Source organism: Chaetodon trifascialis, chromosome 16 (assembly GCF_039877785.1).
Source record: "Chaetodon trifascialis isolate fChaTrf1 chromosome 16, fChaTrf1.hap1, whole genome shotgun sequence".
Lineage (NCBI taxonomy): Eukaryota > Metazoa > Chordata > Actinopteri > Chaetodontiformes > Chaetodontidae > Chaetodon > Chaetodon trifascialis.
The window spans coordinates 19,212,213-19,239,369 of NC_092071.1; the positions used below are offsets into that span (position 1 = coordinate 19,212,213).

The 27,157-nt window shown below is 41.5% G+C and overlaps 1 protein-coding gene across 2 annotated transcripts in view; it reads right to left on the reverse strand.

The window, feature by feature from the left end:
- The window catches only part of uvrag (UV radiation resistance associated gene), an 84,023-nt gene that overhangs the window by 21,316 nt on the left and 35,550 nt on the right, over positions 1–27,157 (reverse strand). For both annotated transcript variants that reach the window (XM_070982447.1, XM_070982448.1), the window contains exon 13: positions 18,845–18,920. In XM_070982447.1, the coding sequence (XP_070838548.1) occupies positions 18,845–18,920 (76 nt within the window). The remainder of the gene's footprint in view (positions 1–18,844; positions 18,921–27,157) is intronic.

A 27,157-nucleotide genomic window follows, 5' to 3' on the forward strand; every position in this document is an offset into this window, starting at 1 on the left:
AATGTTGACTGGTTGATAAAGTGCTCCCGTCAATTCCAGAAATGTGTCAATGCATGTGACAAATAAGAAGAACTGATCCAGGGGTTTTTTAAAAAATAATTTCACTTACAATCCACCGTCTTGACAGTAAAACAAGCACCTGCTTACTTTGTCTGTGTGACAGATTTTAAATTCAAACAAATATTTTTAGATAAGAGCTTTAGTGGACGTTGGAAAACAAGATAAAGAACACTTTCAGGTTGTAGCAATCAAAGCGCATTCTTCTGCTGAGCAGCCCTCAGTGTAAACAAGGGAGTGTATGAGCAACAGGCAGAGCTTTCAAAGGAACTAGCATGGCTGAAATGGAGCTAACTGTTAATTGAAGAGATGTAACAGATCTGTTTCTGTGTTGAATCAAAGTCACGGGTTAATAATTTGTCTTTTATCAGCCTATATCATCATTAAGGTCTTTAGCTTAGTTTTCACAGGCTTGTAACTCATCTACAGCACATAAAATCCAATATTCCTAATTATCCTGCTGAGGAATGTGAGCGAGACAATTAGAACAGAGCTAAAAGTAAATGTCTGGTGAAAAGGTGTAATTTGGCTGGTTTCAGTCCTAAAAGCATGAAATCTGGCGGCGCTCTTGCCAAGCCTCCAGGATGAGTTGAATGAATTGCCTTTTGGAGTCATCTCTAGAAGCGCATGGTATTAAGCCTTTCACTTTCATAAAGATATCCACACCTCTGGAAGATTAAATAGCAGACAGTGGAGCAGTATGTTTAAGATTATGGTGTTTGACTAAGTTATTGACTTCAGCAGCTCCCTTATCACTGCAAGATGTAAACCCATTGCTCCCATGTCCATGGGAACTGCCTGACTGCATAGTTTATACTGGATGTTTAAGCACTTCCTTGACAGGTGAAACATAATATTCTCTGTACTTCCTGTCTCTGTTGCCATTTTAAACAAGAGTGCAATAAAACAGTTTCTTAATATTACATACTTTAAGTTCTTCCACTTCATTTAACATCCTTTTACTCTGCTCCTTCTTATTCTCTCTGCTCTCCCCTCCTTTCAGTCTCCTCCATGCTGTGGTAATGTAATACAGGTGTGGTGCATTCACTGCGCCTGAGTCCGATTCAAATGCAGCCCTAATTCAAACCAGATTCTTCCGTCGCATTACCTGTTGTTACACTTTGTTGAGTATCATATTGCCGCCAAATCCAGTCAACAGATTTACATAATTATGGGAAAGGCTGTGTGAGATGAATAGGAAATTCAGTTAGGGGGACCACCGGTGACAAGAGACCAATGTTGGTCTCCTCTGACCCCAATCACTGCAGAGGGGGCTGGACGTGGGTACTGCCAAGCCTACAGTCTTCCCTTCATGATGTGGTTATTTAGTCTGTATGTAGAGTGGTCAGCAGAGGAGACCAATGAGTGCTGTGTGCTACGGTGACACCTTTTGGAAGAGCCACAATGCTTGAGCTAAGGAGGTCCTCAGGGTTAATGATCCTCGCCACTGTAACACTGGAGCTGAGCTATTGCAGTGATGTAACCCAACACCCACACAGGCTGACCCTGTTTGTGAAGTCACAACAGCGAGGTCAACTTCCTGTTAGCAGTACTGGCATGCTGGACCATCATCAATCCTCCATGGCAGCTCTCACAAGGAGTCCCGGTGCCTGGATGAGGCACACCTAGGAGAGTATGCTAATTCACTACTTTGTAGACTCAAATTCAAAGCATACGGAGCTTGTTCTTGAGGGAAGCCACAAACATTTGTGGTCTGAACGGCGAATGGTGCCAAACAGTGAAGGGCAGAAGATGAGTGATGAGTGACTGGAGGAAAATGGAGGGTAGCATGAACTCAGCACAGATCTACTGTCTAATCCTGAGCATGGACAGATACATTAATGAAGGAAAGTGTTCCTGGATAAACACAGAAAATGTGGCCTAGTTATAGTACGCCTTTTAAATAAAGCTGCCAAATATAGTCGTTAAACCATTTTAATTTTAGCCCGAGTCTGATCACACTCATTTTATTATTTGGAATAAAAGTGTTGTGGTATTTTACAAGGGAATATTTTTTTTATATATACGTGTGTTGTGTTTCCACAAGGCCCCTAGAAAAACAGTAGGCCAGAGAGGAGGATGAATATATGGTTTGTGGGCAGGTGCCTATCCTGGCTTCGAGCTGCCCACAGTGTTTCTCCCTTCCACTCCTTGTGAATGGGCATATTATTTTCTTTTCGTTTCCTCTTTATTTTGTGGATGGTTTTACGACTGAGATTTTCTATTCGTATTACCACGGACTGGGGGTCACAGGGAGAGCCTGGGCTGGCAAACTGTGTACATTCCTCTTCATCTGTCTGAGTTACTAACATTCAAATGCACCGCTTTCAAAGTGATGGTTGTTGAGAGCTACTTATCCAAATGTCTGCTTATTTTCACGGCCTACTTTGACAAGTCAAAAGTGTGAGTAAGGCCTAACAAGAAATGAGGAATGAATAATAACTTCAGTTTGGCTGTTTCTCACTACATAAAAAACCAAACATTAGCATTTGGCAAACAACATTTCGGTATAAACCTCCTTCCGCTTACTTCATAGAAACAGTTTGTCAAGTATGAATACAACCTTGATGACAGTAAAATGACTATGTCTGGCCTACAGTACAACTGACAGGCCAGCAACATGCCCTATCATAACAGTAACCAGAGAGCCCCAGATTAAAGCTCAGACTTCCAATATTTCACAGAGTTCAAAGGGATTTCCAGCCAGATCCTGCTGCTATTCTACCAGGATAAAATATGCAGCATCAAACTGCTCCATGAAGGAATTTGGGTTGGTAAGGATAAAGTACAAACTTGGAACAAGAGGTCTTTCATATATCCACATGGTGAAGGATTTAGCTATAGTGTGTGTATCACACGCACCATACGTGTTTATTGACTGAACATTTATGCACACAGGGCATTTGTCAGATTTTGGTTTTGGTTTTTATGCTTATCTGTGTAAATGTGTGTTTGTGTGTAAGCCAGGTAGAGCCATCAGGATAAGGTTATGAACATATTAAGTATTAGAAGGCATCCTAGTTGTAAGCCGACAGATCAGCTATGCCTGAGCTCTTGCAGAACAGATTTGAAGTTGTGGTCAGCTTTCCAAGAGCCACTGGCAAAGACAAAGTCCACATTATGCTTCAGAAAGAACTCTAATGTGAGAATATTAGACAGAAAAAATACAGCATATGTGAAATATGGTATAAAAGGTAAGCACCATTTCACACTGATTTTAGTCACACTTGACAGTACTCAAGATCAAATTGTGCAAACCTAAACTGGGATTTCAGTAATGAAAAAAAGGGATATAACACTATAAGAGGGTTGAATGTTGCTCTGCTGGCAAAAAGCAAAGATAATACTGACTCAGTTTGGGTAATAAACACATTAAGACAAGTAAACTCACTGTCTCCAGTCACAGGCTCTGAGTCACAAATTACACAATCAATTATGTAAACAAATTACACAGTAAAATCCAGCGCATATGTTCAGCAAATACAGTAGCAATGAAAATGATTTCTTAAGAAGGGGATAAAAATTCAAAAACAAGATAATGGTACAATAAACAAAAGCAAAGAGAAATTCTTGGCTTTATTTTGCATTGGCTCCAAGTTTCAAATTGAAACCTGTCACAGTATGGGAAGAGTATAGGCCATGTCCGGTTTACTTTGGAGAGCCTGGAGCATTCTCTGGTCATCTGGGTTTGTTCAACTGTGACCCTGCATAGTGTTAAGGATGTTAAAACTTTTTTTTTGCACTGCCAATGGACTGCAGTGTTCGAAATTAAATCAGTCATAACCCAACGCAGAAAGAGTTTCTCATAATGAATGGCTGATTACAATCAGGGCCTGCTCTTTGCAAACCATGTCGAATTGCAAAGGCCCAGTCCACTGTACAACCTCGATCCCAAAGAAAGTAGGGACAGTGAGCTAAATGAAATAAATAAATAAAAACAGAATGTGCAATCCTTTTCAAACTATATTCAAATGAATACAGTACAAAGACAAGACATTTCACATTAAACTGATAAACTTTCTTGTTTTTGGAAGTATACACTCATTCTGAATTTGACGTTTGCAACACGTTCCAAAAAAAGCTGATGCATGTTTACTACTGTGTTACATCACTTTGTCTTTTAACGGCACTCAGTGAGCGTTTGGGAACTGAGGACACTAATTGCTGAAGTTTTGAAAGTGAAATTCTTGCTTGAAATATGATTTCAGTTGCTCAACAGTCTGTTATTGTGTTCTGTGCTTCATGATGTGCCACACATTTTCAATGGCGGACAGTTCTGGGCTGCAGGCAGGCCAGGCTCGTACCCACACTCTTTTACTACAAAGCCACGCTGCTGTAACGCATCCAGAATGTGGCTTGGCATTGTCTTGGTGGCATAAGCGGAGACATCAATGAAAAAGGCATCGTCAGGATGGAAGCATATGTTGCTCCAAAACCTGTTTGTACCTTTTAGCATTAATGGTGCCTTCACAGATGTGCATGTTACCCCTGCATGGGCGCTAACACACTCCATACCATCACAGGTGCTGGCTTTGAACTTTGTGCTAGTCTGGATGGTGTTCTTCCTTTTTAGCCCAGAGGACATGACGTAAATGATTTCCAAAAACAATCAGTTTGAAATAGTGCTGTCAAAAATATTGCGTTATTAACACGTTAACGCAAATCAATTTTAACGGCGTGATTTTTTTTATCGCGAAATTAACGGTCTTTATGACCTAGTGCACTTGTAGTTTTTTTAGAGGCTGTGGCCACTGCTAGTAACATAAAGAAAAATTACAGGATCCGGTTGTAAACCGGAAACAAAACAATTGGCACACCTCACGCACGTGTTTGGTCTTGTCTGCTCGCTAGCTGTAAAAGAGTAGGCTACCGGTTTGTGTGGATGTCAAGTGCGAAACGCCGAAATGGATGCGAACAAGATTCTGAATGGAAAGTTTAGTTTCAAAAAGTTGGCCGATGAGTCGACTGACAAGACCAAAGTTATCTGTGTGTATGGTGGTGTGAACTGAATTATCACAGTAGCACATCCAGTCTGAAATACCACTTGATGGCCAAACACACGGTGAATGCGAATTCTCCGCCGCCTTCTTGTCAAAACCAGGCGATACTGGATGCTTTCGACAGAGGCATATAGATGCTATTACGTTCAAAGGAAACTTAAGAAAGGAAAGTTTAGGGCATGGTAAATTCAAGGGACATGTAGAATAGATAAAAATGTGTAATTAATTTGTGATTAATCACGAGTTCACTATGACATTCATGAGATTAATCGCGATTAAATATTTTTTTAATCGATTGACAGCACTAGTTTGAACATTAAATATCTTGTTATTTCACACAACGTCCCAACTTTTTTGGAACCTGGGCTGTTTACAATATTTGATTTTACATAGGCAGCACTGCAATACTCCTGGCCAAAATCCTACGTAGGACATTTGGTGCATTATTTGTTTTCAGTCAGACAAAGACGTGTAATCTGTGATTAGACTGGAAAACCCAAGATAATGTCTTCAGCCTGAGTGCTGTCTAGAGTTCAATCCACTCACCTTTGTGCTTGATAATACTGTAACAGCTCACAGCCCTTCATTTGTTTGCATATGATACAATGAGTGGATTAATTTGCTTCAGTTCCTCTCAAGCTACTGCTCCTTGTGCTTCAGTAAGACAAAAAATATACTGGAAAATATTTAATAAAATAAACATAATGTAACATTTCCTTCTTTTTACATTTAAATTTGCCTGTAAAATCAAAAGACAACCACCCATCATAAAAGAGATGCATGTAATGATGCTTTGTTTTATATGTCTCACTGTTCTGCAAAAGCAGCTTCAGAGGTTTTCATAATAAATAAGTAAACAAATGGCTGCATGGATTTTTTTTTTTTTTTAATGTGACCTAATTCTCAAGGAACCAAATCCGACTCAGACTGGAGGAGAGAGGCAGAGGCAGAATGATGAACAAGAAACAAATAGCATTTGTGTGGTCAAGTTTTTTTTCTTCCCCACACACTTTTGGTGGCCAACTATGTGGATTGTTCCATTAATTCAGCATGAGGGAAAGAGTGTGTGGTTGAATGTGTGGTTTCTAACTCTCTAATGAGCTGGAAGAAGGCCACTGCTGAACTGAATTGAAGGCTAAAGTGAAATAAGGGTCAATCTGGCTCTCTTACAGCAGCCAAGTCATATAAACCAACCACTTGCGGCTTCAGAAAAATTAGCTGTCGAACATTATATCATCTGTCATCTCATCAGTAACATAAAAAGCAAGACTGGTAAAATCCATCTGATGTATTATTGACATTTGACAAAATAAAGTGAGACGATGCACAACCAATCTACAAAAAATCCTAACAACTTCTCACACAGCACCTGTCATCAGCTGGATTTACTGATCGTAAGTCTGTGGAGAAAGCCTCGTCAATGGGGACGGAGGAGGTGAATTAGGACATTGCTGCTGACAGTGACAGGTGTCTCTGGCTACTTGGTTCTCACAGCCATGGGAAGGACCAACCCTCTCGTCCTCCTCTCAAGAATACCGTGCTCCAAACTGCTGTACTCTGACTGTTTTAACAGTTGCGAGGCTAAGGCTCCAAACACATAAAAGCCAAACACATGCACTGACATAATGTAATTACAGCATGTGCATTTGTGTTTATATTTGTAGTTGGGTGCATACTTAGGTATGGAAGGGTGCAGTTTCTGTGGACAGAATCCTAATTGCTCCGAAAAGCATGAGCCAACGACTTGGCCGAGGCATGTTTCAGCTTAAAAAAGGGCCTGTTTCCATGGGGACAACAACAGTATTGGCAATAATTTGTCCACTAAAACTTAAGAGATGCCTGTTTGGCGTCATAATGTGTGCGAAACAACCTGGAGAGTAAGAACAAACAAAGCAGTTGAGACGCAATCAAACTGAACGTAGCCAGACGTTGTGAGCTCATGTGTAACAGGAAGTAACCTTTTAGCAGTGACTTCATTCACTCAGCAGTGATTTAAGTTTAAAACTGAACCAAATTAACTACTATCTGATTAAAATGAAATTTATTTTAAGGCAGCTTCCTATATTTATGTTGATACTGAACATGTACATAAATATTCATGGACATATCTTGTCTATGCTTACACTATATATTAGATGTTATATGTGTTTCCATCATTAGTAGGTAGTCAGTGAGTGCTGTGAACTTGTCTCAAGACCACATAAATGAAGTACCATTCTTCATACAGCTGATATCTTCTAACTTTATACATCAAAAAGTTCAGATTCAAGGAAATCAACTAACACTAATTATTTTCAATGGTAAAGAAACAAAGCACCCCCCTCACAGCCTCTTTAAACTTGAGCTGGTGTTTATTTAACAGCTGCTTTCATGAGCCTCTTAGCCCCTTTTCTCCAATAACTGTAAAACAATTATTTGGCCTCTGGGACAACAGGCCTGGGCTCATCACAGGCACTTCATTAATAAAGAGAAAGCTGTGGCTGAATGGCACAGATGATGACATGACAGCGAGGACACTCCACCCATATCCTCTACTCCTGGCAGAGTAATGGAGGGTGACATCAGGGTTGATAGAGAGACACTACCCTAATGAAGTGAGAGCGGATTTGATGGAGAGGAGTGTTGGAGCGACTGACATCCAGAGAACGAGACTAATGCTGAGATTAACTTGACAAAGCCAAATTAGGGGAAAGAGACATCAACTCTCCTCACTCAATGATGAGTGCCACTGAAAGAAGTCTGTGGTCCAGAGCCGCCGTGTTAATTCACATGAAAAGCTGCCGATTGGCCAGAGTCAAAGAGCAGTAATGAAATCCACATGCAGGCAGGAACAGCACCGAATAGAAGGAATAACAGAGCCAGGATAGCTGATATTTTTTCAAATACTGACCAGATGGGGCCAGCATTGTTTTATCCAAAGAGCTGTTTAATGTCACTGAGCCGCAGTAAGGCCTGCACTCATGATGGAAAACCTCTACTCCCAAACACCCGTATGACAGCAGACAAGGTTTGATGAATTAACAAGAAAAACAAGTTTTTCTAAACTTGCTGACATAAAATATACTTGGTCTCTGCCCTCTCCATTCTCATGACAAGGTGGTGGGGGCCCCAGGACCGAAGCATGGCCAGCCAAAAAGCAAGCAGAGAGAATTATTTTGTTTGTGTGCCTTGGTCCAGTTTCCTTTTACTTCACCAAAAACTGCAAACTGTATGTTTTAAAATACAATGACATAAGTATGATCAAAGGAACTGCCAGTGAAAAAAGGACTTACTTAACTTACTTACCATACAGTAATATCTCAGAGAGAGCAGATATGTGTAACTGAAAGGACTTTAGAGGCCTCGGTACTTCAGCACAGAGGGAGAGCACATAGTGAAACAACAAGAGACACCGAACAAACAGGCCTCGACTACAAATTCCAACCAGCTGGAAACTGCAGACACACTGTTCAGTAAATGATGGAGCAGAGCAGCCAACACTTTCCAAACACCCAGAATCACAGCAAACCCCTCGTTTTCACAGCATTTTGCCAGTAAAATCCAGTCTGACCTGTGGGAAGACGCTATTCTGAGATAATGAACATAACATGACTGCACTGATTGAAGATGAGGACGAAAATGAAAGGTGCCACTTAATGCATCATCTCTGGATCTGGACCTATTCATTCTGATGTTATGGGATAAAACATACCATCAGTACTGGTCCGTCTCTGTCCTGTGGCGTCTTTGCCCTCATCAATCTCTGCAAATAACATGACATTTTGGCTTGACTTGACTGCCGAGAGATACCAAACGTTGTTCAATAACCGACAAAAAGGGACTACTTTGGCACATATGATATTCTCTCCAATCACTCACTCTCTCTCTCTCTTAGACACACACATACATACATACAGACATAGGATTAACATTTACTTTTACCCTTATATTTAGTGGAACTAGCTCCTCTGGTACCTCTTTGCGGTGATGGACAAACCTGGAACTACTAACCACAAAATGTGGAAATTCAATTAGACGAATTTAAGTGTTTCATAAAGTCATAGGTGGCTGTCCAGAGGAATTCCCATAAAACCCTGGGGCTCAGGCATAATCGCAGTGCACTGACGGCCTCACTGCGCACACACACCCAAAGCTGGAAACCACAGCACAGTGACATACACTTACAACTGTGGTCTGAGACCTGCTTATAAATCGCAACTTCTGGCCGACGGCAAGCTGACAGACTACAAAGACCACTCTCTCCATTGTACTGGTGAGGACTGGAGCATCAATTACTTCCACACTTCTTCCTTATCAAAAACAGAATCTGCAGGGCGGTGAAGTTAGGGCTTTGCGAGCACAGCACTTCAAACACACTACCGCCTTTCCACAATCTCCCTGATACAGCAGCATATGGTAAATATCTGTTTATGGAAAAGGGTGCTCCTACTTCTGGTTGTAAAAAAGGGTCCCACCAACAACTCAATCTGGCCAATAAGTGGCACTGGATGCAAGCTGTAGCTACCAACAAAAGTTTGTGATGGAAAACAGGGACCACACAGTCAGGCTATGAAAACCCATGGGCATAGAGAGGTTTATGTTAAGGCCTGGGTTTGGTTAATAGATAGCTTGAACAAGGAGTTTCACAGAACCACAGGACACTAAACCACTGGGAGCTTTTTTCCCCTACAGGCTGTTTCTTCAGAGCAGAAAAATAGTTCTTAAATAAATGTAATTTCTCAGTAGTGATCCTTCCTGTAGCAGTGCAGGCAGCTGGTGAAGTCTCTCCTCACACATCTCGTGCTTGGCCCGGGCCAAGACACATAAACCGCAGGTTATTCCAAATTCAGGCTTCAAAACATGTTTCAGTTCTGTTCGGTATGGCAGCCTTAGTTTTTGCTACTTCTTGTTTAAATTTGAGAATGTGCACATGTATATACTGTAATTAAAGCACAGGAGAACAAACAGACACTATTACATTAGAGAATAATTCACATATCTACACAATTGAATGCAAACAAACACCCTTACTATCATATTCAGATAGTGTCCGTCCAATACACATAATGTAAAATCCAAATGAGATAACGTAGCGCTGTAGGCTTCAAACTACAGCCTTTGGACAGATCTAATCTTATGTCCAGCCAGCACCATGAAAACAGTGACTTCCCTCTTCTATCCTCCCTCCGCATCAATCACCAGAGGGGGAGAGCGGACAGCCATCAGCCTTCTGTCTCTGCTCCTGTCAGGCTGTTAACAATCTTACAAAACAACTCTCAATTTTACCCACTTATAACCTGCCAAAAATAATTTCTTGCTTGAAATGGGATAAATAAAGTACACTAATGAAGTGCTTTTTACTGTCAACGGAGTACATAGATTTTGTTAAAAGTGGCACCTTAATGGCATTCAAATGCAAAACACATTGTCAGATTCAGGGTCTATGACTTATCCTCTATTAGATGTAAGAGGATGATTATCCAGCATTTGTACAGCATGTGGCCATGTGGGACATGACGCTCGGAGCATACAGATTCAGGCTATTCTTCAGCGGGCTAAAGCAAAAACAGACGTTTATGGCTTGGCCTAAAAGAGAACTTCACTTGGTGCCTCGTTTCTTCTTTCCTCCTGCTAGTTAATGGTGAAAGTGAGGTACATTACATTGACTTGGCGCTACATTTTCTGGTGCCTGTCCCACCCATTATGTGCTTTATCATATCAATCCCTGTAAAATGGAGAACGGATGTGGCTGTTATGGAAGGATGAAGACAATGAGTGGCAGCAGGCAGCTGAAATGGCCTGATTACTTCCAGGCCCTGTCTGTCTTAGGGTAGAGATGGTGGCAGAGCCTGGGGAACCGTGGTCCAGGGTTCAGGTAAACAAACAGCATACAGTGGGCTGCATTATGATTTCTGAACATTGAGGAGTCTGTTTGTTGAGATGAGGTTTCTGCATAGGCGGCTGGACAGAAGAATGACTGCTGTTGTTTAAGGGGGACAGTGGAGATGTAATCCTGTTTTTCTTTCTGTTTTTTTTTTCTGGAACATTCTCTGGAACGCAACAAGAAGTTAGTCACGAACCACAAGCCTCAGCTGGACAAGGAGAGAAAGACCAACAGGCTTCCGAGGGAAACCTGGAATAGTTCTGTCTAAAAGTGGTCCAATTCTCGGAAAGATCCTGCTGAGAAGTAGGCTGAAGCTCCAGTTTCTGCTCTCATTCAAGGGAATTCAACCAACTGTGGAGTGAGAAAATGGTGATAAATACTGCAGATATTACCAGATACAGCAGGACTTTTCTTCTGGGAGCAATGCCTTGGGGATGGAATAATGGATTGCTGTCAGTTATGATCTTCTTTTCCCATTCAGGACTCTCAGAGCAGGCTCAGGATATGGGGTCTGACACACTATACTCTGCAACTATCACTGCAATCTCATTCAATCCTATTTGGTATAATATCACAAAGATTTTAATAGAACTGAAGGAATGTTTACAAAACGTGACAAAAGAAATCAAAATTTGACCCCTGTGCATTTACAGTGCACACCTATCACACTAGGCAGACGGAAGCACACGTTTTGATATCCTACATTTGACTATTACACAATCATCCATTGTACACAGGCATTTCTGATTCACAGGCTTGTGGACCGACAGAGAGTAAACACACAACTGCTTACAGGAATGTCAACTGTGGAAAAACTGAGTTCATGTGCAAATATGGTACGCCCATTGTTTCACTATAGAGAGTCAAAACCCAGCTGTGTAGTGTTCACTTCTTGCATGTCTTGCATGAGCTAATGGCTAAAAAGGGCTATACCAAGACTATGTCGTATCTGTTTTGACTGGGGTCGAAGCTTTGACACAGAGGCGAAAAGCTGAAGGAGGGGCCTCAACTTTGGAATATGTGAAATTAACAAAGATGAAATGGATGAGACAGGAGCATGAGTGAACAGAAGAGAACGGATGTGAATGGGTTTGCTTACAGTCACTAAACTCAGTGACAAATATGGTATATTTCCATATTGTTTTTTTTGGTTAAGCATCAGTAACATTTATGCTTAACCTCAGCTTTAGTGGTGTCAGTGGAGAAAAATGACAATACCTCTTGTTATACTGTATTAAAAGCAAAAAAATCTCCTCGTAAGTCAGTGAAAACTATATTTTTAAAATTTGTATTTGATTTGAATTTGATTTGATTTTTAATTGATTTTTAATTGGCGATGTTTAACACAACAATACGCTGCAAAATGCTCCAAAATCCTAGACCGGGGTGGGGAACCTCCAGCCTCTGTGCCATATACAAGACTGTATCATCTGGGCTGAGAGGCCATTCAGAAATACAAAAAAACAATTACTTTCTTCATCGATCAAGAAAATAACACAAAATAGCAGCAAAAAGTAACACATCATGCCGACTATCAACACTTAATAATCCACAAAATAGAAGCAATATGTCATTCTATATCTGCCACTTCAATGAGTGAACTGACACCATGTGGGAAAGACTAACTGTTAGTGTCAGTCTTAAGCAAAAGTCTACAACCTTTCCAAATAGCTTCACCAAGAATACCTCCAGCCAACCAGCTCCTGTTCCGCTTGCTGCCACCTCTACTAACCACTAAACACAGTAGGCTCCCCCATGACTCATAGCCGTGTTTTATAGAGCCACAGTTGCCATTCTTAATGGCAGCAGGCGCTCTGACGTATGTTCCAGACCACCAGAATGGCACTGTGTCTGCAGATCATGCTGTGAAATTGCCCAGAGAGTTAGAAGGTGGGAGACTGCAGGCGACTTTCCCCAGTAGACAGAAAAAAAGGTGAACCCAGAAGTGACCTGGTTAGGCCACAACACATTTGCTGTGTTTTAATTCCCAATACTACGTTTCCTGCGCCTGAGGCCCACAAAATATGATACACCAAGCTTAGTGACTGAGAAATAATTGTGTCCGCCCCCTCCTCCTAAAAACCTGGAGATTTTGTGTAGCATCAGTTGTCAACTAATGAACTCCACATGCCTGTTTCACAACAACGTAGCCAAGCGGATAACACAGGGAGTAAGTAAATTCAACACATGGCATGCCTCCAGACAAAAGGCTGCTGGTTTTCCTTTGGAGTCAGTCACACTAACTTGGCTAATTTGTCTCCTTGAATGGAGGAATGGCAGGTTCAACATTTGTGCACCCTGTGGATGGGCACTTCAGGCCCAGTTACATACCTGTGTCAAACTACTTCAAGGTAAAAGCAGCAGCCACATGCCATTCATTTAACAACTAAACTGAATACAGGGCTGCAACGAACGAATTAAAGATTAATCTACTGACTATTTTCACCAGAAATCAATCAATCATAGTCTATGATGTCTTCAAAATGTTTCTTTTGTTCACACAACAGTCCAAAACCCCCAAACTCTTCATTTACATTACAAAGAACAGAAGGAAGTTCTTATATTGAAGATGTTTGATATTTTGCTTGAAACTTGACTGAGACAGTTAATCAAGTATCAAAATAGTTAATTAGTCTATTAATCGACTAATTGCTGCAGCTCTAGATGATAGAAAGTCACATTCTCTCTAACCCATGCTCATGTTTTTGTGTCAGTGCAACTGGGACCGAAGAGAAAATGTGTATGTTAGCATAAATGGCTCCACATGAATGTGAGTAATTCCTTCAGGCGCTGCAGATTTTGCAGTATTAAGTGATTGCACGAGAAATAAAGAGGAGCTGGAGAGAATGTTGGGTTTCAGCCCAGAAAGTCCTTTCTGAGCTTCTCTTTGACAAACAAATTAACCTGAAGTGGCAACATGGGAGTGTGTTACCACCTGACATCCCCGGTGCTCCAAGCATGCTCCCCGTCCTTGCCCCTGGCCTCATGACACGAGGCCTAATAAAAGCAAACTTCTCCCTCTGCCACATCAAAGCAGGGTTGACCTGCTGCGGCCCTGATCCTTCGCCAGCTTCCCTGTATCACTTTCAAACACAGCCACACAGGGCAATTTAATAAGAGATGGACAGCTAATGTCTCCCACCCAGTCATTCAGCAAACCAGCCAATCAGCCAGTCAGCCTGGTCTGCTGTGAAACCAGACCTCTGCTTTGTATCACAAAGCCAGACACTGAATAAGCTGCATGACAAGCCTGGCTCAAGCAAAGGGGGCCATTAAAGATAATAACAAAAGACAAACTAAATAACTGCTGTAAATAAAATGCTGTCTGTTGGCAAATCATATCAGCAGTAGAAGATCCAGGCTTAATATGGAGGGATCAGTGAAGCAATCATTTCCTCATAAACGCCCCAATAAAAGAAACATCAGAGCAGGAGTGAGCTGATAAAGCGGATGTAAATGACAAGGTTAAGGATTCCTAATTAGATTTCAAGCAGAATTTATGTAGCATGAAAGAGTTCTGCTGCCTGCGTGCCTTTCCCAGCTTCCGAACTTGACACTGAAAGATCGGCCTCACAGGAGCACACAGTTTAATGCGGTGTGCAGAAATCAAGCAAACTGGGCTGGGGAAGCTATGTTTGCGGTGGGTTTTATTTTATCAACTGTGACATGTTTACCACTTCTTCAGGTTTGAAACAATGCTCTATCATCGCTATCACATGGAGTTGGAATATTCATGTGACACCAGTATATTGTTTTGAAGTCGACCTGATAACTCATCCTTGACGTGGACGTAGTCAGGCACACATGGGATGCATTAGACAGGACTTTGAAAGAAAGCTTAAATTTCATCTCGTAAAAATACTGATGCTCTACCACGCTGTTAAAAGCAGAGCATGTTGGCTTTAGCAAAAATAAGAAAAAGAAGTGTTTTCTTCAAGATGACCTGACATCAAAGGCCATCATAAGGTATACTACAATGAAGAATCTGTTTATTTCTATGTGCATGGGCTTAGTCTTAATTTCATCTTCCACAAGTGCCATATAAATGCTTATTTTGAGGCAGCCATTTTTACGATGGCATAAAAAAATCTGGTGTTTTAAAGAACATGTTCTACTCTTGAACACCACAAAAGGCCTCTCTCCGTGCATCACTGCACCATTTTCATAAAACAAATCAGGAAATATTATTGCCAGGGAGCTGACGTAGATAAACAATAGTTCTCTTCCAAACACATGTGCCTTCTATCAGTAGCCTAATTAAACTTTCTGCAAGAGTGAGCATGTAGTTCTACATGGGATGGCACCGCATGGCTAAGATTCATGAAACCGAAATCTCAGACAGCTTAGATCACGACGTGTGTCTTTGATAAAACGGATTACGGGCGGGTGTTATGTGAGTTGAAAGGTAGGAATATGCATTGAGATGACTGCACGGCAAATATTCTACATGTGAAAATGATTATATGTGTCATGCACATTTAAATCTGTCTCTCTGGTGCATACAGTATACTGTATACAGTGTGCATGTTTAGCTTTAGAAACAAAGCATCTCTTATTTTAGTTAGTCACACAACAAGTGATTTTCAATGGCTGAACAAGCCAAGTTATTCTGTAAACAGGAGAGTACGATATGTTCAACTTGTGGGATATATGACACGGTGGCTCAGTGGCAACACTGTCGCCTCACAGCTAGAAGATCCCGGGTTTGATTCCCGCTGCGGGCACCGGGGGCGTGTCCTCCACCATGCCTTTGGTGCCTGCTGCTTGAGGAAAAAGCAGCCTTTCTGTGTGGAGTGTGCTTGTTTGAGTTTGAGAACATTGCATGTTCTCCCCGTGTTCACCTGGGGTATCCTCTTTAAAAAAAAACCCACTAAAAACACGCAAGAAGATCACCCCCTGACCAGGTCTCCGGGCGCTGCTGTCAGCCTGGTCTGCTGCGGAGGACGGACGTGACGGGATGGGTTAAATGCGGAGAAACAAATTTCACAAATGCATGGCGTGTGCAGTTTCCCCCCTCTGTAACTCTGTGTGTGTTTGACTAATAAAGGGATGTCTTTCTTTCTTCTTTCTTTCAGTATAAACACTTTCTTGGAGCTTCACTGCAAACTTTTCGGCATGTCTTAGAACAAGTGTCTATCAATAATGGATCAAATGTGTGTGTGTGTGTGTGTGTGTGTGTGTGTGTGTGTGTGTGTGTGTGTGTGTGTGTGTGTGTGTGTGTGTGAGTTTGGTCTTGACAGTTATTATAGTAATACACATGACATGTATTTTCCTCCTCCTCCTGAGGTTTCTTCAAATTTTCCCCCCCATTAAATACCCTCCCCGCTTTTTTTTTTGTTGTTCCTTATCCAAATCAAGGCTCTAAGATCGAGGCTGTGCTGTACAGACTGTAAGTCTCCATGAGGCAAACTTTTTCATTTGTGATATTGGATTACATAAATAAATTGACTTCACTTGACTTGATGCAGTAAGTACAGTATCCAGTGACAGTTTGGCATTACTCAACAACGTACACTGAGCTAACAATGTATAACACAGTACCAACCTTGAATAATGGCTTCCGTTTTGGATTCAGTACGCACATATCATTTTTTAGAAACATTTTCAAAACATGACAGGCCGCTTTGTCTATCCCTTTGGTGGTTTCAGACAACACTTATTTTCACTTGCTGTCTAAAATGTTTTCTTATCGAGCTTATTTTCTTTCTCTTGGACTCCGGTGGGAAGATGGCAGACTTGGATATTGGCTCACAGCTTGTGGTCTCATATTAGAACTACAACCTGCCAAAGTGCAGCGGTTTGAAGTCAGCCACCTGCTAGTGCTAATTGGCTGGCGTTATTCAGTAGAGAGGCCCTTCATTCCCACCTGGACAAGGAAGAAAACAGGGAATGGAATGCAAATTGTTAAAAGTCGGTGCTAAATGTCTGAGGGGTGAATGGAGGGAGGAACCCAGGTCAACACATTAGGTGCACTTTAATAAGCATGGATAGGTCAAGAGTTCAAACCTCTCCTGGGGTGTTTGGGTTTAAGAGAAATGGAAAAAGAGTGAGGCCAATTTAGAGCATTAATTCAACTTGTGTGCTAAATATCACCCGCACACACAGATACATTTCATGTTGTGGCTATCTGGTCCCTCAAAGGCACTTTAAAGGTTGTATCTGAAACATCTGATGCAGCTAGATATCGCACTAGGGCACCAGCATCTCAGACCAAAACAAATGTGTACGTTGTTGGGGCAGAAAGAAAGTAGCATCTGAACACACTGCTCACAAAACTGTTTGACTGAAATATGAGAAAGTGTGCGACTCGTCCGCCATGTTGAAAAACAGGCGAGGGTAGGACAGGAATAGGCTAGCATATCCTAACACGCACGGTCAAATGCACTAATGCGCATGCGTGGCTGGACCAGCCATCAAAACAAAGAACAGAGCTGCTCAAATTCCAACACACACAGAGTGAGCGTGACTTGATTCTCTGCTCAGGACACCATTGCTTCATTATACCTTTACATAACAAAACCTTGTTTGCTGACATCTAGTGGGCTGCATATTGTATATTACACCTTTCAAGGATGTCTGGTGTTATTCTTTTCTTATTGTCAACAAATCCCATGAAAAGGCTAAAACCAATAATGATTTGCTCCTAAAACAAGTTGTTGCCTGTGTAGCCAAAGTCTGACGTATCTTATTTCTCCCAAAGCTATTAACACTCTCCAGTCCACAGCTATGCTAGCAACTCTGAAGCTGTGTTGAGCACAGTAGCACTTTGAGCTAAACGCTAATGTCAGCATGCTAAGATGCTTACAATGACAACACCAAAATGCTCATGTTAAGCAGGGCCAGTATTTATCATGTTCATCATGTTAGCTGGGATGTTAACATTTGCTAATTGGCACTGATGGGAATGTATTTAGTTTTGCAGACATTTGGTCATAAAGCAAAGTTTTGGACAGTCAGTCAGAGGATCATCAATGTCATCCTGGGGACCATAAATGTCTACAAAATTACATGGCTATCCACCCCAAAGTCATTTTTTCAGTACGGACCAAAGTGGCAGACCAGCTCACCAACACCCAACCAACCATGCAGCCAGCATGGCTAAAAACACACTGTCGAACTTCGTAATAGTTTTAAATCAATCCCACTGCTGTAAAAATACTCAACAGTACAAAATTAGCCCCCAATAAATGCAATGATTACTTCTGTTTGAAAAACGTTTACTAAAAACTACAGTGTCCAGCTCTTCCATGACAGTATTACGTCTTCTTTTTTAATTAAACTATATATTTGTGGCCCATTTAAAGATTTACATCTTCAGTAGGAACTCTGGGTTTTCATTATTGCCAGCCTTTAAAGTGGCTCCACAGGTTAGTGAATGCATGTATCTGTGTGTGCACAAAGGGTTCCTATACATGAAATAACCCAGGCAGCAACTTAATGCAAAAAGCAGCTTCAGAATGAGATGAGTACAATGCAAACTGTTATTTCTGAATGTATATCATTCATTTCCCGCCTGTATTGCTTTCATTTTTTACCTCTTTAAAGTGGTTAAAGTTTAAAGTAAAATACCTGCATCAGTGTATGGTTGTGCACGGATGCCAGCACATTGTACAGATTACGTTTACACCTACCTAAAATCAAAATACATTGCCACCTAGACTACCTCCTGAGGTGGTCTGGCTGTTCTGATCACGTTTTGATCATGATGCATTTACAACATGTGTTTTTCCTTGTCCTGATAACATGTCCAAAAACAGATCTCATTTCAATAGCAGGTGTAAATGGGGTCTTAGACTCAAGAATTAGTTGTGTAATTTAAAAAAAAAACATGTTTTAGGCCCCTCAAATTTGTCATTATTAGGGTTAGGGCTGTTAATTCAGACACTATTAGCAAATGTTTCAGCACTGTGTGTTTATACATTACCTGGGCAATGTTCTTGTTGAGTAAGTAGACACCATATTCAAAATGAAAGCGCTCTCCTCTGGAGTACAAAGGGAATCTATGAAAGACAGGAGAAAAAGATAAACATGGCGTTACAAAGGAACAGGTGATTTATTCAACTTGATCCATTAACAACAGAGTCTGGAAACAAAGGTGCTAAGACCCTCCAAACACATACTCACACGCCAAAAAAACACAGTCAAGCTTACAAGAGCATTATATCCATACTGTATATTACAATATACTGTAGGTCTATCCATGTGAAAATGTCAATAAAGGATGGAGGGATTAAAAGGGGATTCGTTTCTCATCAAATTTACTTTATGGGATTCAGACAACTGTTGCTCTTTGGCTCTGCAACAGGCATTGAATTCTTCCCATTATTGAAAATGGCCATTCATGTAGCCAGCAGTGTTTATAGTCAGTAACACTTGCAGATGCTTGAAGAGGCTGGCTCTGGATGTATGATCCCATCCCACAGATGGCACCTCTGTACCTTGTTAAACTGAAATATCAAACATTAGCGGAGGCGTCCAAACAGCCTGTCCATCCACGTCTGAGCAGGAACAAAGAGAACTTTTCCTTTCAGCATGGTGGGAAAGTCCCATCAGTGCCAGTCAGATGTCTTAGTTAGGACTGCACAGAGAGTGCTCATGAAGGATGGGGAAGATATCCCTGGGTGTTGGTGTAGAGAGGGGAAAATGCTGACATCCAGAGTGGGAAAATTCTGTTTGCTACCGGGGACTTAAGGCCGGACTCATCCCTTCCTGTCATTATGTGCTTATGTCTGCTGATCTCCCACTGAGGAGGATATGGTATTTTGGGAAACTAGCTCCATGAACTGAGCAGGGCTTTGGCCTGAAAAACACACACATACACACATCGCATCAACACACTTGTGATGACCTTTGTTATCTACATTCATATCTTAGCCTTATCCAAACCATTTAAACTTCTCTAAATGCTTCACCTTCACCTTCAGAGTAACCTAAACCTAATCCATGTTAACCTCTCACCCACACCCTGAAACAGTGCTCTCCAGAGGTGGGAGGGAGCACGTCTTCATCTTAGAGGATTTTCACTGCATGAAATTGACATCTGGTCTTTGTAATAACTAAAATCCAACAACACACACGAGATGTTACAAAGCAAAGTACTGTCAAAGGTAAACATGAACACGGACATGGCATCGATACAGGTTACACATCAACAGCTACTAGTTTTTTACTGCAAAGGTTGGTGCTTTTAATGGTAACTTACAGTGAGGGTATCTTGGCTACTATATTATAAATACCCTATGCTTATTGATAGAAAAGCTGTTATGAGTGAAAGAAAAACAGTTGATTAAAAGTCATCTGTTATTGTTTGACAGCGCTGCCACGAGCAGCAGATCCATCTTGATGTGAATGTCCTGTACAGTATGTGCAGACATGTGTTGAATGCTTTGCAATGGTGAGTACGTGCATCAGGCCTCCTCTGAGTCTGAGTGTGTGTGTGTGTACCCCCTGGGGACTGGGTCATGGTCTTTTGTTAATCCTGTGTGAGAGCAGATATGGTGCTCTTCAGCCCCTCTTACTATGACCTATAGGTGCCTGAGGCAATGGAGGGATACAGCAGACTTCCTCAGCGATGGCACTTCACTGGACCCTTCTGTCAACTGAGATCATGCTTACAACTTGTGGCATTTTGAAGGTCAGATTTTACTCAGATCTTGCTGCTCCAAATGGACAAATCTTTGATGACAACCACGTTTCGGCAGTTCATCTGTAAAAGCATTTGCTCTTGATAACATGAACTTGCCCAAGGATTTTCAACATGAGGTCTTTATTTCTTTTATTTGGCTTGAATCCATTTCTTGCAAGTTTGATTTCTCCTTCTCATATCCGAGCCTGTCTGAAGCTCTCAGACAACATTCTGACTTAGTGCTAACTGTAAACACCTCCTCACTCACACGTTGTACTGCAACTCTGGGAAGTTAAAGAAGTAAACCCTTAACAGATGGAGATCATTGCAGCCCTAGAATGAATTCTAACAGCATGTTGCTACAAAGGCTGGCAAGTAAAAAGTGACATGCTATAGCCTGAGGGCCACACAGCCAGCCACATTTTGGTCCTCCATATCCCCGACATGCAGCCAGGGCCCCAAGGAGAGAGCGACATGCCAGAGGTCATATCTCAGCAATAGGAAATAACTAACAGAGAGAGGAAGAACAACAAAACAGGCATTCCCCTCGCACCGCTGGCATTTCCAATATCACTTCCCCACGAACAGATAGGATTTGTTTGCTGATGAACACGCATGAGAAGGAAAACAGAACCACTTCCAACACACACACGCAAACACATGAACACACACGGGCTCCGTCACAGCAAAGTGATTAATGACTGCTGTCCACTGTGTCTGAAATCACACTGGAGAGACTCCGGTTCACCAAACACCAGGAATTCCTCCCGGGGACGTCCAGTAAAGTCAAATATATTATTACACACCAGCAGGGAGGATGGAGGGAGGAAGTCTAAGGAAGGAGGGAAGGGAGGAGGCACCAAAGAGTATGTGATTCAGTTAGCACGTTTTATTATTTTATATATTATCTAATCTGAGCAGATTTGTCCCACTGAGATTTAGACGTTTTTCAAAGGTGACCTGAGCAAGAAAGCCCTCAAAGCAAGCAGAAAAGATGAAGACCAGGCATACAACAATGCAAAGTCACATCAAACACTCACAAAGAATTCACTTTGTTGTCCAAAAAAAAGTCACTAACTCAGCTCTGACCTTGGGGACAGTTAGCCACTGCTATCATTTTTACTACAATGGGAGAAATGTAAGCGGTGTGTGTCTGAGAGAGACATGAGGAAACGGCACAATACGAGGAGACGGAACGCCATTTTTAATTACTCAGCCAGCAACAGCAGCATAAACTGATGCAGTCCACTACACCAAACAGGATGAAATAAATTACAATCCTGGAGGAATATGCAGGCCAAAATCAGTACCCTGTATGTCCATCACGATGGAGGATCCAGAATAAACAGACACAAAGCAGAAAGATTCACACACAGGCTGGAGAAGTACTTTCTGTGGCACTAATTGTGCTTTCCCACTGACTCTTAACTATTTGTTTCTGTCTTGTTTCAAATGAGGTCATGCTTACTTCACCTCTGGTGCCTCATGCACAATGCCGTTGGTGCTTTTGTTTAATTTTGTTGTACATATAAATCAAATCAAATCATCTCTATCTCAGCAGTCCTCCTCAGATTTCTTCACTTTCCTTAATCAAGCCGTTTCTTCCGTCAGCACATCCCTCTCCTGCTCCCCTCAGTGGCAGCTCTGTTGAAGGGTCATGTCCGCGAAACTAACACAGCAAACTGAATATGACAGGCACCATAATCAACACACCCACTCCTTTTAGTGTCCATCTAAAAGACTGATTACTGAAACATGAAATCTGCTTTCATTTAGCTAATATTCAACTTTGTGTGCACTGGACAAAAAGATGAAAAAGAAATGACAGTGAGTTGAGAGCAGAAGTAAATCTGTCACTTTTTTCCCCCCGTCTCATAAAAAATTGGCCTTCAGAGCAATCTCACCACAGGACAGCTAACGTGCAAGTGCTGGCTCTGTGTGTAGACAGAAAAATATGTAATCAAGTATGGAGCCATGACACTGTAAAAAGACAAAAGCTGCATCTCACAGGAAAGTCCCCTGTCTTTATGAGATGCTGCTGGCCTGCCAGCTCTTTAACTGCAGGGTCTAGACACAGACAATCTTGTTAAAAGGAGGAAACAACTATAAACATATAGCTACAATGATTAGACGGAGTAATAAGAAGTTCTTTGCTCTTTCTTCCTGTCCACTTCTTTTTAAAACACTCCCTGCCCTTTCTTTTATTCCCGTTGAGGGATCTCTTAATGGCTGGCTGAGTTAAAATTGTTTCATCTTTGAGTGATCCGCCACCACCACTGTCTGTCTGCACTGCACTGCACTTGGGGGCCTCCTAGCAGGTGTTAGCAGCACATGACGTCTTTTATAGGCTCTGGTTGCAAAGAGAAAAGGTGAGCTTACTGCGACCCAAACACCACATTTAAAGCTTTGTTTATGCAACTGTCTTTGTACATACAGCCTGTTTAAAACTGACATTGGTTTCTAGAGTTTTACAACAATGACAGAGCCAAAAAAATGGAGGGTGCAGAGTAAATTTGAGCTCTGTTTTTTGAGCTAAAATGACCAACGTCTCTGCAGGCAGCCCAGTTAAAAGCTGTCTATTAGAGAGCCAAGGCCAAAAGGTCAATGGGCACCTCTTGTGCAAACTATAGAGTATGTATATTTCAGCATGTTAATAGTATATTGGACACCTCTGGGTCCCCTCTTGGGTGCACTGTATTAAATGTAGGAGTGTAAAGGAGGACACAGCTATGCAGGTGGGTGGTCGCCCTCAGCTTTACTGTGGTTCATGAGAATACAGTGGGAAGACTCCTAGTGACTGCCTGACCTGCTGTAATGTATACACAGGCTGAGGTCTCCACATGTGTTGGCTTGCCTGTTTAGACATTCTAATTAATACTCCAAATGTGCAAAACAACAGTTCTGGCTCACATGATGAGGCTTGGCCAGTATTTACACCCCTGTTTTAATGGGGAAGGGGGAGAAGCTTGCGAATTTCACAATGTCTAATGTGCAATTTCAAACGGCATGGGACCATAAATCATCTGGGCTTGCTTTTTGAAAAAACACCTGCCTTGCAACTGTCAAGGCTCTAATGGCAGTGCTTACTATATAAATCACTTTGAGCTGTAATTTTCAATATCTTAGAAATGATTACACTGAGCATCTGTCAGTGAATGCTATTTTAATGACCGCTGCTGCACTTAAGACCCCAGTATAACCGTTTCGCCATCTTGGTCTATGCCGTTAAAGCATCTCCTGAGTGATGTGGCGGTTCCTTGCTCTGTCATACTGGGTTTTCATCACAGCTCTTAAGAATATCCAGGAGTCCAGGGACCCAGCTTTAAACCTCCATGCTTTTTTTTTTTTTTTTTAACTTTTCTTTCCCTTTGTTTTCTTCCATTGTTATAATCACAAGCAGAGATGGAGACGGCTCAATCTGACCACCACCCTATACAGTATTTACTAGCCAAAAACTTAAGACAAAGCAGACAATCACTCTATCTGTCTTTACAAAATGACATGCTATCTGACCTTAAATCAAAAGATTATAACACTTATGGAGGATTAATATTCTAACCTCCTGGCAGCCTCAGGTCAACACCAATTTTCACGATCATAGCAGTACTAACAAGGCAAAGAGTCTGAAGCCATGCTAGCTGCTCTGCAAGACTGCATTTAGGCACAGTGGGACATTGAGATAAATAGTATCATCTGCTGGTGATAATAACACAAACATACTGATGTTAAGCAGGTGTAACATTTGTCATATTCACCATTTTAGTTTAGCATGTTTGCATGCAAATATTTGCTAATTAGCACTCATCAGTTTTGTAGGTATTTGGTCATAAACCAGTGTATTGGACAAATAAAACTTCTGACCTGATAATGGTGCTAGATGAAAGGTCAGGGGAAGGCCAAAGTTATATCTATTCATCCAGAGGAGGGCATGAATATGTGAACAAACTTTGATGGTGATGCAAACCTCAAAGATGCACTACAGGAAAGTCAGGGGCTCACTGAAGTGTGCAGGATTCATCCTCTGGGCACCATTAATGTCTGTGCAGCATTCTGTGCCAATCCATCCAATAGTTGTGGAGATATCTGGACAAAGTGGTGGGCAGACTGACAGACAGACTGACAGAATGTAGACTAGAACAAGACTACAACAAGTGCATTCATTTCCCCCCCTCTGATCTGTGAACATGAAAGCAACACTACTAGATGTTCTCAGCCATCCTGTTCAACCCACAGCGTCCCTCAGAAAGCCATTCAGCACAGATGCTTCTTGTTATCTTTTTTAATGAAGTATGGATAACAATCGCTCCAATAGGCTGCACAACAGCAGGGCATCAAGATGAAGGCGTGCTTACACAACTAACCTGTCAACCTGGAAGAGGCTATATGACTTCTTCAGAGTTTTAATAAACATACCATTCCTGCCATTGTCCTTGAGTGATTTTGCAGAAAACCTCAAAAGACAAGTAAACATTCTATCAAGTCCCAGGGTGCCTTTGTAGTTGACATACAGACCTAAATAATGAGCTATTTTTTTTTAGGGGAATTTGATTCAAGCTCTCTGGGACTCAAGTTAACCACCTCCTTCTATGAAGAACACAATATTATAACTCTGAAACTGAACCACGAGCAAACATGCAAACCTGACACTGCCTAAATAACATGATGTGTTCTGCAACGTGCAGTCTCCTATAGATCCCAGTAGATTATCATAAGATTATCATTTCTATTTATCATATTTATTATATGATATTTACTATACTCATTTTAATATGACAACACAGAAGATCTTAAATTTCAGCTGAAGCTGAAATTGGTTACTTTTCATAATTGTGTATACTGCTATTACATTCATCTGTACTGTAGGATGTTAATCAGATGCCAAAAATGAAATTCCATTGATCCACACTGTTATACTTTGGTTGGTGTTATGTTTAGTTGTACCTTTTTCTGTTGTTGTTTGGTTGTGTTTCTCTGTATCTGTGTTTCCGCAGGGGAGGGGTGACCGGACTGAGCAGAGGGTTGATGGCGCACCTGCTGCTCATCTGCTTGATTCTCCCCTGCATTTAAGCAGCGTGGCGGCTCTGCCTCGCTGCAAGATTGTTTTGAGCCAATGCGATAAACTTTCCAGCCTTGTACCTTGCCTCATCAAACTTCCTAGTTCGTGTGTAAATTTTCCTGCCGCTGAAGAGCGAGTCTTGTTTTGGTCGTGTGTAGTTTGCGTGTTTTTGATTGATTTATTCTTGTGCTTTAGTTCCTTGATTCTTCGCTAGTGTTATTATTCCTGCCCGCTCGCCACAGTGTAGTTGATTTTGTGTTCTTGGCTGATTTTCTGTTTGTTTTTCCTGGCTTTCATTTTCTCGAGTTTTGTACCCGCTGTTGTGGTAAATAAACCGTTGTATTTGTAAACGGCTCTTTGTGTTTCTGCCTTTTGGTCTGCCCAGGGGATCCAACTAAAACTCACTCGATCTTTAGATCATAACACACACCGTACAATATTAGCTTTATTATTGTTATTATTGCTGTTTTATTAATGTTGGGTATAAAGTTCATCCATTTGTTTATAGATATCTCCTTGGCAGATGAAATCAAATCTAGAGGACAGACAGGAATTAAACTATTGATGCTTAATCATTGTAAGTTGAAAAATAAAAAAGAATCCAAATTCAACTTTTGTGTATGTGCGCATTCATATATTCGATGTCTTCCAGTAAGATGTTTAACCTGCCCTGCAGTGCTTTCCCCAGTCATTACTGGGCAGGACAGGGTAGTTCGGGGCAGCTGCACATGGTCCACGTTAAGAGACATGAAACTGCTGAAGCTCCGGAACAATAACCCCTTTTCTTGGAGCTCACAGGTTGCTCTCGTCTTGAGCTGGCTTCCCTCCGCTGGCATTCACATCCATTACCTCCACCAACAGTTAATTCTGTGTCTGAATCAAGCAGTGATGTGTAAATCCCACTTACATCCATTTTCCCTTAGATGGTGATAAAGAAAATAAAAAAACAGATTTGCCTCAGTTCTCTGGGCGTACGACTATTTGAGGCAGTGCTTGCTTTTTAATGGCTGGGTTCTGGTCTCAATCAGACACCGGACATCTGGATCGCATCTCCCTGGTTCTCCCCCATGCAATCAGAAACACTGGAACTGGGCTCTCTATAGGACAAAATGTGGGAGCAACATGTTGTTAGAGTCCACTGATTTCAGAGAACCTCTCCGACAGGGAGGAGGATGATGTGATCCCAAAAAGGCCAAATCACGTTGACTGCCAAAGAGACCAGTCATATTGTACACCTTGCTTTCAAACATTCACACAGGGACAGTTTCAAACTCTGTAGTATTGGAGGGTAACACTGTTCAGATCACTACATTCCTGAACTGTTTTTTTCTGTGGCAAATATCATGTGAAATAAGGCAGTCACTAGTCTACCCTGAAGCTGCAAAGGAATTAAGTGATATTAGCCAAACTCCAAAGGTGAAATCTATTCATACTCTTCACACCACACTATGCCTAGAGCTCTGAGAGAGAACAGTGAAATTTCAGCTACCAAAATCTGGATCTTTAAGGTTGCATGGAGTCATTTAAAAAGCAGAACAAAGATACATAACACGGCA